The 15,233-nt window shown below is 41.7% G+C and overlaps 1 protein-coding gene across 3 annotated transcripts in view; it reads left to right on the top strand.

Moving 5' to 3' along the window:
- Nucleotides 1-15,233, top strand: part of LOC122540344 (segment polarity protein dishevelled homolog DVL-1-like) — a 129,756-nt gene that overhangs the window by 68,964 nt on the left and 45,559 nt on the right. For all 3 annotated transcript variants that reach the window (XM_043675922.2, XM_043675923.2, XM_087980444.1), the window contains one exon: nt 3,998-4,122. In XM_043675922.2, coding sequence (XP_043531857.1) covers nt 3,998-4,122 — 125 coding nt within the window. The remainder of the gene's footprint in view (nt 1-3,997; nt 4,123-15,233) is intronic.

Raw genomic sequence — 15,233 nt, 5'->3', positions numbered from 1 at the left:
AGGCAGAGAGCCTGAACGCTTCAGGCTCTCTGCCTTTGTTCCTGATGAAGGGCTTTTGCCCGAAACGTCGATTTTGCTGCTCGTCGGATGCTGCCTGAATTGCTGTGCTCTTGCAGCACCACTGATCCAGACCCTTCCCTTCCTGCCTATCCTATCAATAAGTCATATAATCCTGTATATTTAGTTCCCAGTTTTGATCACCTTGCACCCATGTCTTCATAATGGCTATGAGATCATACACATCAGCATTTATTTGTTCAATTAATTCAATTTTTCTTCCCCCAAATACTATGCATGTTTAAATAAAGAGTCATTAATCTTAACAACAAATGAACAACTGCAAATGCTGGAAATCTGGAACTGAAATTTGTGGAAAGGCTTAGCAGGTCTGGCAGCATCTGTGGAGAGAAAGAAGAATCATAATTTTGGTTCCAGTGACGATTCTTCAGAACTGATTGTAGCTAGGAGAAAGCAGTATATATGCTGAAAACAGTGAATGATTAGGAGGGGGAAGTAAATGAAAGGTGGAGATGGAGCCAGAGAGAGAGAACAGAAGTTGAGCAGATCAAGGAATGGTGAGTAGTGAGCCAGGGAGAAAGAAAAGCTTTGAAAGGGAACCATAAGTTGCTGTCATCGCATCCAATATATTTTCTTCAAACAATGTGATGACACAGTTTGGGGTGCGGGGGCAGGAGAAGGACATGGAAGTAGATAATCACTCCCTAAAACTATTGACCATAATAGTGAGCCCTGAAGGCTGCAGGGTTCTCAAGTGGAAAATGAGATGCTGTTCTTCCAGCTTGTGCTGAGCCTTGTTGAAGCACTGCAGAGATATTGGCCAGGGAACATGATGGTATGTTAAAGTGGCAGGCATCTGAATGCTCAAGTGTTCAAAACAGTCATCCAGTCTGCATTTTGTCTCCCCAGTGTAGAGGAGACCACATTGCGAGCAGTGAATACAGTAGACTAGATTGAGTGAAGTGCAGGTAAAGTGCAGCTTCACCTGGAAGCTGTGTATGGGACCTTGGATGGTGAGGAGGGAGAATGTAAAAGGGTAGGTGTTCTCCTTTTGCCATTGCATTGGAAGGTGCTATGGGGAGCGGAGTAGGAGTGGACCAGACGTTAATCTTGCCTTTTTTTCCTCTTTTGAACCTGTTTGCTCCTTTTTTTAACTATTTGTCCCTTTCTGTGCAACTCTGTGTTTTGTTACCAAAATAGTAACGCTACATTGTGGCTATATTCTTTTGCTTTGTAAGTGTATTTAGTCTATCCTCGTTCTACCACCACCTTCCCCCTACCCTGCCCCAGCCCCAACCCCAAACCCCATTTATAGAGTAATAGAGATGTTGTGAACTCCCTCATATGTGGAATCAGAACCCTTGGAGTCTAGGATCATTCTGTGCTACACTGCAGTGCATCTTTGCTAAGGTGCTGTGCCCAGACTGCCCACAGTATACCATTATATAGCTTTATTATGAGCTCTAACCCTTTGTATTTTGGCCCTAAGATTTAAAACCCAGCATTCTTTTAGCCATTTGATTATTTTTGTACCTCTCTATGAAATATTAATGAACTATGGACATCAATCTTTAAGTATCTGTGGACTTCCAGTGTTTCTAGCGTTACACCAATTATAAAGAACATTTATAAAAACATTCATAATGTTTTCTCTGGGTCCAAAGTAGATGATGTCTCATGTTACCAGGGTTGGAAGATTTGAGCTATAGGGAGAGACTGAACAGGCTGGGGCTGTTTTCCCTGGAGCGTCGGAGGCTGAGGGGTGACCTTATAGAGGTTTACAAAATTATGAGGGGCATGGATAGGATAAATAGACAAAGGCTTTTCCCCTGGGTCGGGGAGTTCAGAACTAGAGGGCATAGGTTTAGGGTGAGAGGGGAAAGATATAAAAGAGACCTAAGGGGCAACTTTTTCATGCAGAGTGTGGTACGTGTATGGAATGAACTGCCAGAGGATGTGGTGAAGGCTGGTACAATTGCAACATTTAAGAGGCATTTGGATGGGTATATGAATAGGAAGGGTTTGGAGGGAGATGGGCCAGGTGCTGGCAGGTGGGACTAGATTGGGTTGGGATATCTGGTCAGCATGGACATGTTGGACCGAAGGGTCTGTTTCCATGCTGTACATCTCTATGACTCTATGAAACCTAATCACTACAGTCCATTCATATGTTTGTTAATCCATCATTGTAATTATATGCTCCTTAATTATACTTCCAATCTTTGTCATTGGTAAACTTGGCTATGTTCCTTTTTATCCCATTAACTGAGCTGCTGGTGACGGAAGTGAATAGCTGAGGTCCAAAATTGAGCTCTGATTTCTGAGACATTGCTAGTTATATTTTCCCAATGAGAGAACTTAACTGCCTTTGTTACTTTGTCTACTGCCACTCAGCCAACCTCGATATCAATTATATTAGCTTAAACTTTAACTTACATTTTACTGAACACCTTCTGGAAGGGAATCTAAATCTACTACTTTAGTCATCTCTTCAAAAACTTTAGCAGATTTGTCAAGCATGACCTTCTTTCACAAATTCATAATTAAACACAAAATGCTGGAAAAGCTCAGCAAATCTCGAAGCATCTGACATATTATTTAATGTCAATGACCTTTAATCAGTGTCTTTCACAAGTTTATGCTAGCTGTTTTTGATGAACTTATAATTTTTAACTCTGCCTGCCCTTTCAGGCAGATGTGAAAGATCCCGTAGCACAGTTACAAAGAAGAACATGGTATTCCCAGTGACCTGAGAATATTTATTTCTCAACCAGCATGACTGGAAACAACTCAGAATCATAGAGGTGTACAGCATGGAAACAGACCCTTCCATCCAACTCGTCCATGCCGACTAGATGTCCTAAATTAATTAGTCCCATTTGCCAGCACTTGGTCCATATCCCTCTAAATCCTTCCTATTCATATACGCATCCAAATGCCTTTTAAGTGTTGGAATTGTACCAGCCTCCAGCACTTCCCCGGCAGCTCATTCCGAACATGCACCACCCTTTGCATGAGCAAGTTGCCCCTTAGGCCCCTTTTAAATCTTTCCCCCTCAGCCTAAACCTATGCCCTCTAGTTTTGGACTCTCCCAATCCAGGGAAAAGACTTTGACTATTTACCATATCCATGCCTCTCATGATTTTATAAACCTCTATATGGTCACCCCTCAGCTTCTGATGCTGCAGGAAAAATAGCCCCAGCCTATTCAGCCTCTCCCTATAACTCAAACCCTCCAACCCTGGCGACATTCTTGTAAATCTTTTCTGAACCCTTTCACAGCTCCTTCCTATAGGAGGGAGACTAGGATTGCACACAGTATTCCAAAAGTGGCCTAACCAATGTCCTGTACAGTCGTAACATGACCTCTCAACTCCTGTACTCAGTGCTCTGACCAATAAAGGAAAGCATATTCAAGATCATCTTCACTATCCAACAATCTGAGATTCCACTTTCAAGGAATTATGAACCTTTTTGATTATTATCATAGTCCTGTTATTGGGACCCTTCTATTTCAATTTATTGCCACTTTTCCTACAATTCAAAAGTTCTTCATTGGCTGTGTAAAGTGCTTTGGGGCATCTTGAGGTTATGAAAGGTTCTATGTAATAGAAAGGTGGTTTTTAGATTGTCATAAGAGTCGATTGAGCCAGTGCTTATCTTTGTCCCCTATAAAGTTGCTGGTCAGCCAGTACCTGTGACCTCTGGTATCTTATCAAAGTGCTCATCAGATATTATCATTTTGTGCCTGGGGAAAGCTGTAATCTCACTGAGGGATTAAATTATGGTGATTAATGTTTCATGATGAAAAGCACCTGATTTGATCCTAGCCTCTATCTCAGCATTAGTACCTGTTATTCTATGTACACCTTAAAAAAAACCTCATATGATTTGCGCAATGTGGCTCTTCCTCATTACATCCAATCTCATATTGGTTAATTTCTTAAGGTTGATGTTTGGAATTTTGTGTTTATTGCAGTGCTAACACTGCTGGCAGTCGGGACGGACTGGACAATGAAACAGGGGCAGAATCAATCTTGAGCATCAGGCGGGAGCGGGATCGACACCGGCGAAGGAACAGAGAACGTGAGGTGCATGATGATGGTGAGTTAAGTCCAGTCACTTGACCAGAAACTGGAGCAACTGAAACTTTACAGCAGATGATGTTCTGCAAAGGATCACAATTAAATTAGGAACATTGAAATGATTTGCTCTCCTTTGTGGTGTTGGCAGTGCAACATTTGCAGCTGATGATAAAGTACCTTGGTGTTGGTGTAGAGGTGAGATGTAACACTTGTAAGAAGCAGTAACTCACTGCTGGTTAGTGCTTCTGTCTTCTGACCTGTATCTGTTTTAACCTTCCAGCATTCGTCTGTCAGGAATTCTTCTCTCTGTAAGTGATTACATGCCTGTAATATTTGCTCAGATGGGTAGGCTTGTTGAAACTCTTTTCTGGGGAATTGCATTGCATTTTCCAATCATTCAGCTACAGCTCAGTGAAGGTTCCATCTGGTGAAAAGACTGTGCAGGTGGTGGATTGGGGGTCCACATGATGAACGCACAAATCAAATATACTGATACTCACCAGCGCAGAGATTAAACTGCGAATCTTCCGATCTAATCCAGTTTATTGCTACACATGGTGAGCATTTTCTTATTGAGCCTGTGCAATAGCTTGGAAATAAGGAAAAGCCAGGGAACTATAGACTGGTGAGCTTGACATTGGTCGTGAGCAAGTTATTGGAGAGAATCCTGAGGGAGAGTATTTACATGTATTTGGAAAGGCAAGGATTGATTAGGGATAGTCAGCATGGCTTTGTATGTGGGAAGTCATGTCTGACAAACTTGACTGAGTTTTTTGAAGAAGTAACAAAGAGGACTGATGTGAGCAGAGCAGTGGTTGTGACCTGTATGAATTTCAGCAAGATGTTCGACAAGGTTCCTCATGGTTAGCAATGATAGATCTCATAGAATACAGGGCAAACTAGCCATTTGAATACAGAACTGGCTCAAAGCTAAAAGACAGAGGGTGGTGGTGGAGGGTTGCTTTTCAGACTGGAGGCATGTGACCAGTGGTGTGCCAGAAGGACTGGTGGTGGGCCACTACTTTCCGTCATTTTTATAAATGATATGATGTGAACATAGTTATTCAGTTTGTAGATGGCACCAAAATTGGAAGTGTAGTGGACAGCGAAGAAGGTTACCTCAGATTACAATGGGATCTTGATCAGATGGGCCAATGGGCTGAGGAGTGGCAGATGGAGCTTAATTTAGTTAAATGCGGGCTGCTGCATTTTGGAAAAGCAAATTAGAGCAGGACTTCCAGGACCTTACCAGTAAGTGTGTGAGTGTTGCTGAATAAAAAGACCTTGGAGTGCAGGTTCATAGTTCCTTGAAAATGGAGTCACAGATAGATAGGATAGTGAAGAAGGTGTTTGGTATGCTTTCCTTTATTGGTCAGAGCATTGAGTACAGGAGTTGGGAGGTCATGTTGCAGCTATACAGGACATTGGTTATGCCACTTTTGGAATATTGCATGCCGATCTGGTCTCCTTCATATTAGAAGGATGTTGTGAAACATGAAAGGTTTCAGAAAAGATTTACAAGAATGTTGCCAGGGTTGGAGGATTTGAGCTGTAGTGGGAGGCTGAATAGGCTGGGGCTGTTTTCCCTGGAGCGTCAGAGGCTGAGGGGTGACCTTATAGAGGTTTTTAAAATCATGAGGGGCATGGATGGGATAAATAGACCAGGTCTCTTCCCTGGGGTGGAGGAGTTCAGAACTAGAGGGCATAGGTTTAGGGTGAGAGGGGAAAGATATGAAAGGGACCTAAGGGGCAACTTTTTCACGCAGAGGGTGGTACGTGTATGGAATGAGCTGCCAAGGGAGGTGGTGGAGGCTGGTATGATTACAGTATTTAAAAGGCATCTGTATGGGTATATGAATAGGAAGGGTTTAGAGGGAAATGGGCCAAATGTGAACGGATTAGGTTAGGCTATCTGGTCAGCATGGACCGAGTTGGATGGAAAGGTCTGTTTCTGTGCTGTACATCTCTATGATTGTATGACATTGATAGCAGTAGTAAATCCATCTCATTCTTCACATTTCAAGAATAATACATTGGAGGACATGCTGATTCTGCTATCAGACTGCTATTTTCACTCTGCTGCTAGTGAAACTCAATTGCTGTATCATAATCTGAGGGGGTTTGGAATTCTGAATGAATTCATTTATTATTTTTCTCATCTGATTAGAGATCATTCATTGTGTTACAGTATGAGGATTCTGACAGCATTAATCAGTGAGCAAGCAGACAGGAGCTGTCAATAACTGCAGCAGCCTGTAGCTGTTATTACTGTTTATGATGTCTACTTAATTGATTCTCAACAAGAAACCTGGCTGACCTGATGAAAGATGTGCTATTTAAGTACTATGTTAACTTGATAAGGAATGTGATTAGACATATTTCCCTATATAATCATACACATCCCAGCCTAGTTGGAGGATGGTGCCGTGATTGCAAGTCTGTAATGCTAGCTGTCTAAGTACAAGTTTTGAATCTGATGCATTTCTGCAGTTACACACATTCAAAGCATCACATATCCAAGGCAAAAATATTGATTGGTAACTCAGTTATGTAATTACTTGAACCTGTCAGATGCACCTATTAGTAAGAAATAACCAACAAATGCAAAGTCATCTAACATTTCTTTGATCTTTTATCCATGGATGCTATACAACTGGCCTAACTAACTGATATAAAAGTCTCTACATATCATTTCTCTGTCATTATTCCTCTCTTGGTCATTTAGAAATTGTGACAGTCCAGGCCAACGTATGAGATTGGGCCTTGGTTGAGGCATCAGTCTCACACAGTCCATGAAACTGCACTCAGAAACAGCTCAGCTATATCTGCGACACCCAAATAATTGAATAGCTGGAGCTTTCCCCATCAGTGACTCTTCACTATAATTAGATTTAAAAGCAAGCAAAATAAAAAATCACACTACAGGCAACAAGTACAAATTTGGACTAGCAGGGTTGTATTTGGGCAGTAGCATTTGATATGTTGTATTTTCCCAATGCCTTAGATTCCAATATTCATGAGAGTGCAGAGGCTGGTGATTGAATACATTTAAAAATGGTAAGATATCTATTAAGCTGTGTTTGGCCTCTCTGGATCATTACACTGTATGTGGGGAGATCATGGCCTCTTGTGATCAGTACACTTTATTTGAACAGAGATACTGACTTCTGGGTTATCAGTGTTTTGACAGGGATCCTTGGTCTTAGCCTCTCTGGACCATTGCTGTATGCTTGTGAGCTGCTGACAGCCTGTTCAGGGAATGTTATGGGAAAATAATGGAATGAATTTGACAGCCACCATCTGTGCTGGTACAAAAATTTCAGTGGTGAGAAGTGATGCCTTCTCTGAAGAAATTATTATGTTGCTAGTAAGATATTGAGAGAATTGCAGTTTTATTAAATATGCTGTTATACTGTCCTCCAGCTCTGAATCTTTGGGATCACCCATATCTGTGCTATTCTCTAAACTGTGCAACCTCAAAGGTGGCTGTCGCTTACCCCTAGAACAGGCAAAATAAGAATTAAAATCTGTATCTGGATTAGGCAATATTGTGGAACATTCCTTCCAACTCAGTGTTTGCAGCCTAGTTCTTGAAGTATAGGGCTGCAGGCGGTGTATGTTTGCATGTTTACCTTTTAAAACAGGATGAAAGTAAGAGCGACAAAGAATGCTGCCATACATCATCATCATAATAATAATATGTTCAGGGTGGCCGAGAATGGTGTTTTACAGTTGTGGTAAGAGGATGATACAGGATGGTGTGTCACCTGAGAATAAAGTGTTCACAAGGACAATTCAGTAAACCAGGGAAAGGGTTCACACAGGACAGTGTGTTACAGGAAGTGGAGTTCACTCTGCACTATACCATGCGTGATGTGTTCTCTCCACTTTCACCTACCTTCTGTGCCTGCTTCATGCTGTCTTGCCTGTCGTGCCTACTGTACACTGTCTTGCCTGTCATGTCTGCTTCGCGTGCTCCTACCTGGTGTGCCCGCTGTGTATGCTCTTGCCTGGCGTGCCCACTCTGTGCTCTCCCACCTCATGTTAACTAACCTTAATTCGTGCTTTTGACAAGTCCTAGTCACAAGCATTTATGAATTCTGTGACTGGCTAAATGTAGAACAGGGTGGTAGAACATTTCAAATCTCTCAATAATTTACTACCAAAACAAAAATATTTTCAGAGACAGCTGTTTGTCTACAGACAATTGCTTCTCACCATTAGAATTTTTGTAGCACCACAGATGAACAGATGGTGGCTGTCAAACTCATTCCATTCCACTCCTAGCACCTGCAGCAGGCTGTGAGCAGCTCACAGATACGTGTAATGATCCTTAGAGGTCAGGAGTTCTCTCCAAACTTGGTTTATCATAACTTGAAAGTAAACTTGAAATGGCAGAGTCTGGTATTGATGATATGTACAATCAAAATCTGGCTGTGTGTCATGACTAGGTAATCCTCAGTTACAGTTATCATTTAACTCTCAGTTGCAGACTATAATTTTAGTTTTTACTGACGGGCTATAGTTTAACTTTCCCCTTCCTATCAATGTCATTCCAGAGTGTAACCATCTTTTCTGTTATAGGCTGCATTTGAACGGCTATGTTTCTTCTCCCCACTTCTCAATTACAGGCTATAGTTCAACTCCCATTTGCAGACTATAGTTTAACCCTTTGTTATAAGTTGTCATTCAACCATGGTTGTTGGCACTCTTTCCTTTGAGCCAAAGTTTCCAATTTCAATCCCACTCTAGAATTTCAGAAGAAAAATCAAGGCTGATATCTTAACACTGTACTGACAAGGAGCTGCACTGTTAGAGATGCAGATTTTTGGATGCGATGCGATGTTAACTAAGGCTATTTTATTATGATCCATCTGATGGCAAGTCAGAATCCAACCTGGTTTGATAAACTAGAAGTTTTATTTTTGCTGTTTGGCTATCTTGATGGTCAGTCTCTGAACATATTCCCAAGAGACTGCCAGGAAGTTCCGTTTGCAAATGAAAAAAAAACAAAACAGGTATTTTTAAAAAATATATACTGATGTAAGACAATTTTGAAATATTTGGAAGTACCCTATGATAAACAACAAAAAGAAAGATTCAACCATTTGACTCAGACACTCAACTTTAATTTCTTACTTAACAAGGTTGCAAATCTTTCCTTTTGGTGACTTTCTGCACATCCACTAAGTGTGATTCTGTCTATCTCTTCCCAAGAAACACAGACAGTCTAACTCACTGATGTTTGTCATTCTCCACTAAAGAAAATCTCAGGCTTTTTCCCTGTTATTTTGACTACTTTGAGGTTGCTAAACAGCACACCTGCTGGCATGGATCTTTTCTTATGAACTTAATTTGCTTCTGGCCTCTCTTTTTCTAGGCCCTAAAAGCACAATCTTGTAAATATCCTTGCAGTTATACCTTCACTCGTCATTTTGCTTAAGTCACATGATTTCTTGGAAATGCTGTCTTGACCCACTGCTAAAAATTGTGTCTGACCTTTGTAAAAAAAAAAGTCACTTTCACAGAACCGAAACCAAAAACCCATTTACCCCTACTTTAGAACTCAGATCCCCTCAAAAACTTAATACATTGTAAACCTTCATCACAATGCTTTTCTCTCAGGTAGACATAAAAGATCCCATGAAACGATTTGAGGAAAAATGGGTGAGCTATCTGCAGTAGCCTGGTCATTATTCATTCCTCAATCAATAAGATTGTCACATTTCTGTTTATGGGAGATTGCAGTATACAAAAATTCTGTCCTGTTTCCTTCATTACAGCAGTGACCATATTTCAAAAAATATTTCATTGGCTATAAAGTAATTTGAGATGTTCAGTAGTAGAAAGTGTGGTCTATTAATGCAAGTCTTTTTTTTATTACCCTACCTTACAATCTGTAGTTAGACAGCCGTGATAGGAATAAATAAAAATAATATGGAATACTGTTCGATGACAGCAATGTCTGTGCACTTTTTTGCTCTGTGTGTATATGTATCCACTTTAACTGCAAGATTTAAGTCAATTACATCTGTAGACTGAGTTGAGAGTGCAAATCTAAATATATACTAGTCCTTGCAGGACCATTCCAGGTGCAAGTATGCTTTCACAAGTTTCACAGAATTTATCAAGTTTATCTTAATAATGACAAAAAATGATACTCAGTAAAAAAAAACTGTGTTCGGTCGATTCACAATGGAATATCAGCTTGTTCTTTCTGGCTGGCTGGCTGGCTGCTTGACCATAATTTTCATTCTGTCTTCAATCTTAATATTGTGCACCAAATGACAAAAAGGCACTGCCTAATGATCCTTGCAAGCTACTAGCTCCTGTGCACATTCAGAGGCATCCCAAATCCTCATTGACTTGTCAATACATGAATAGTACATGATCAATCTCAGAATGACTGAACAGTGTGTGTACAATTCCTAACTTGGTTTCTTTAAAAATGATGATCATCTTACTGATGTCATTTCCTACAATATTCTGATTTGTTCCTTGAAATGCTGTCCCTTGCAGGATTATTCATTCAATCACCACTTGTATCCCTTAGTTTTTTAATTTTTTATATCTATTCCAAGAAAGTTAATCACCAGTAGAGCAATTTTTGCACTTGTGTGAGAATATGTAGTGCCATACCTTGTGATTGTCTGGAAAATTCCAATGCCCCTCAATATGTTTTAGTGAAAAAAGCCATGTGCAGCTCCACAATGACTATTAAAACCTGAAATAAGTTCATTGAATTTACTTTCAGAAGACCATACTGGATTCTTTCGTTCTCCAAAAAAATTAGGAGACACATTAGAAAAAATTAGACTATCACTACAGTGAAGTAATGTTGCCAGATACAGCAAAATATACAAAATACCAGCAAACTAGTAGAGCTCAGTATAACTGTACATAACTAATATACCTAGAAATTATAAAACTTAACCATTTTAAAGCACAACATGTTCTGGAGTAAAAGCTTTTTATCTCAAAGCACTTTCATTCTGTTAGCCTGAGTTTATATGAGCTTGGAATTGGCACAGTCAGAGTCTGGGCCATTTTGGGGGTGCCTCTGAGCGGAATCTGTAGTTGGTAGTAAGGGGTAAGATGTGAAATGTAATGAGGCATATTTCGAGACTCCTGTCTGTCCTCTGGCAGGCAGTTCCAGCTTTTCACTCACTTGCCTGGTGTAACTTGTCTAAATGCTCCCCTGATTAATGGTGCTCGTTGCTGTTTGTGTATGAATGAAGCAGCAATCATCAGGAGAGGAGCAAATGTACAGACAGGTACCAATATTGTATTTCAAAGTTGCTGTTCAAATTGCACCACTCTATTTACTTAGTGAAATAGACAGAAAGACGCCTTTTTCACAGTTATAATGTACTCTCAATTTCACAAAGGTGCTATATTTAAACAGCAGATATAAGCTGACCTTCTACAGGTACTTGGAGCTTGTCATTGAAAGTGCAAGCATTTTTTCAATGACTTGATTTAATGACATGATGCAGATGACAGCCAGTTCTATCTCACCACCGTGTCTCTTGACCTTTCACTAAATCTAAATTGTTAGCATCTTGTCTAGCAATCAGAACTGGATGAGCAGAAATTAAAACTCTATCCCAAGGGACTCTATCTCTCTTTCTGATAACTTTCTTGTGACAGGCTGAATCATGTTGTCCACGATCTTGATTCCATGTTTGACCTGAGATGAGTTCCCAGGTCAATGTTATCACTATAACTGCCTACTTCCACCTCTTGAACATCACTCAATTCCCATCCCTACTTAAACTCATCTGCTGCTCTCCTGTGCCTTTGGTATGTCTAGACTTACCAAAGTATGTCATGATTTTCGCTTCCCCGGTCCCCAGCGCCTTATTTTCACCATGGACATCCAGTCCCTGTACACCTCCATCCCCCATCACGAAGGACTCAAAGCCCTCCATTTCTTCCTTTCCCGCCGTACCGACCAGTACCCTTCCACTGACACCCTCCTTCGACTGACTGAACTAGTCCTCACCTTGAACAACTTCTCTTTCCAAACCTCCCACTTCCTCCAAACGAAAGGAGTAGCCATGGGCACCCGCATAGGCCCCAGCTATGCCTGTCTCTTCGTAGGATATGTGGAACAGTCCATCTTCCGCAACTACACTGGCCCCACCCCCCACCTTTTCCTCCGCTACATCGATGACTGTATCGGCGCCGCCTCGTGCTCCCACAAGGAGGTTGAACAGTTCATCCACTTCACGAACACCTTCCACCCCGACCTCAAATTCACCTGGACAGTCTCAGATTCCTCCCTCCCCTTCCTCGACCTTTCTATTTCTATCTCAGGCGACCGAATCAACACGGACATCTACTACAAACCGACCGACTCCCACAGCTACCTGGACTACACCTCCTTCCCACCCTGCCCCCTGTAAAAACGCCATCCCATTCTCCCAATTCCTTCGTCTCCGCCGCATCTGCTCCCAGGAGGACCAGTTCCAAAAACGTACAACCCAGATGGCCTCCTTCTTCAAGGACCGCAATTTCCCCCCCGACGTGGTCGACGATGCCCTCCACCACATCTCTTCCACTTCCTGCTCCTCCGCCCTTGAGCCCCGCCCCTCCGCCCGCCACCAGGACAGAACCCCACTGGTCCTCACCTACCACCCCACCAATCTCCATGTACAATGCATCATCCGCCGTCATTTCCGCCACCTCCAAACGGACCCCACCACCAAGGATATATTTCCCTCCCCTCCCTATCAGCATTCCGTAAAGACCACTCCCTCCGTGACTCCCTCCTCAGATCCACACCCTCCACCAACCCAACCTCCACTCCCGGCACCTTCCCCTGCAACCGCAGGAGGTGCAAGACTTGCGCCCTCACCTCCCCCCTCACCTCCCTCCAAGGCCCCAAAGGAAACTTCCATATCCGCCACAGATTCACTTGCACCTCCACACACATCATCTATTGCATCCTCTGCACCCGATGTGGCCTCCTCTATATTGGGGAGACAGGCCGCCTACTTGCAGAGCGTTTCAGAGAACACCTCTGGGACACCCGGACCAACCAACCCAACCACCCTGTGGCTCAACACTTCAACTCCCCCACCCACTCCACCAAGGATATGCAGGTCTTTGGACTCCTCCATCGCCAGACCACAACAACACGACGGTTGGAGGAAGGGCGCCTCATCTTCCGCCTAGGAACCCTCCAACCACAAGGGATGAACTCGGATTTCACCAGTTTCCTCATTTCCCCTCCCCCCACCTTGTCTCAGTCAAATCCATCGAATTCAGCACCGCCTTCCTAACCTGCAATCTTCTTCCTGACCTCTCCGCCCCCACCCCAGTCTGACCTATCACCCTCACCTTGACCTCTTTCCACCTATCACATTACCGACGCCCCTCCCCCAAGTCCCTCCTCCCTACCTTTTATCTTAGCCTGCTGGACAAACTTTCCTCATTCCTGAAGAAGGGCTTATGCCCGAAACGTCGATTCTCCTGTTCCCTGGATGCTGCCTGACCTGCTGCGCTTTTCCAGCAACACATTTTCACCTATGCCTCGACTTAACCATTCCAAAGCATTCCTATATAACCTCCGATATTGTACTCTCTATAAACGTGATGTTGTCCAAAGCTCTGCTGCCCCTGCCTAATTCACCCCATTTCTTGTTCATTATCACCCCTATGCTCACTGATCTACAGTGTCTCAGGATTAAGTTGTGCCTTAATTTTAAAACTGTCATCGTTGCTTTCATATTCCTCTATGATCATTCATCTCCACTTCCATAATCTCAGGCAACGGAATACCTGTACTGCTCTAGTTATTGTCTCTTGAATATCCCAAATTTCAATTTTTCAGTTGTAGCTGGGCTCCAAACTCTGGATTTTCCTTCCTAAACGTCACTGCCTCTTTTAAGAAGCTTTTTAAAGCTTACTTCCTTAAATAAACTTTTTGACCATCACTTACTTTACTTTGTCTTCCTCAGTAGTTTTACTATTTTTTTTCTAAGTCCTTAAATGTCACTTGTTAAAGACCATACACTGTTAGTTAGCATATTTAGTCAGGTTTCAGGTTCTCTTGCTGAGGTAAAATCCGATCTGATAATCTACAGTTACAGAAGTTGGAACATGCATTTTTGACTTTCAATATATTACTACCTTCTATTTAAATATGTTTATTTTTCTCGCTCTTTCTCACTGATAGTTAATTGTCGATAATTACCACACTAAAAATATTGTAACATATAATCATAGTAATTGTATGTGTGCTGTATCTCCCTCAGCCACCCTCTCTCTTGCATTGATACTGTACATAATATTTTAACATGTAATCATATTGTTACTGAGATTCTGTCAGGTTAATTGCATGTCTCTTTCTACATTTCTGTGTGTACCTCATTTAGCAATTGGCATCACAGAGCAGGAATTGATGTTAAAATACTTTACCTGAGCTTATTTTTGCTTCTTTATGCAGCATCCTCCCTCTGGCCTAGGAATTTTTTTTTTCTATTTAATAGCTATTCCTAGCCTTACTTTATAGATTGTGCTTGTCCCTGAAGCTACTCATTTTGGGCAAGCAGTGGTCATAGAATGGCTGGAAATTAATTGTTCAAAATCCAGGTACTAGAGATTTAACATGAGGGAACTGAGGAGGAGCATTACTATCCAAAGAGGAAGCAAGGTATGGGATAAGGACCATGAAGTGGCCAGTATAAACGGTGCAAAGGATAATGAGTTGGTTTTCCATCATAGACTGTATCGAGGACTGTGGGAAGGCAGAATTTAGAGACATATTGAGAGTACAAGAACAACAAGCTTTTGTATGGTACCTTTAATATACCACAAGGTCCAATGATGCTCTGAGTATTATCAATTAATAAAACACATGTTTCATATTGAACCACAGGAGATGATATCAGGACATTTGCCCATAAGCTTGACCAAAAAAAAATGGATTTGTATGAATATCTTAAAGGAGGAGAGAAAGATAAAGAATTAATACATCTGGGAGGTAACAAAGAGATTGAAATCGAGGAAGTTCGTGAGACATGAATTGGAAGTTATTATGAAGGAAATAAAGAAATTAGATTGATCACTGGCCATGGTTCCTGGTGTCCATCTCCTTTTGCTTTTAATGACTAAATATTGTTA

The sequence above is a fragment of the Chiloscyllium plagiosum genome, unplaced genomic scaffold, assembly GCF_037043375.1.
Source record: "Chiloscyllium plagiosum isolate Xiang-an unplaced genomic scaffold, Cpla_swu_hap1 HiC_scaffold_37, whole genome shotgun sequence".
NCBI classification, from domain to species: Eukaryota; Metazoa; Chordata; class Chondrichthyes; order Orectolobiformes; family Hemiscylliidae; genus Chiloscyllium; species Chiloscyllium plagiosum.
This window is presented reverse-complemented; position numbering and strand designations above follow the sequence as displayed.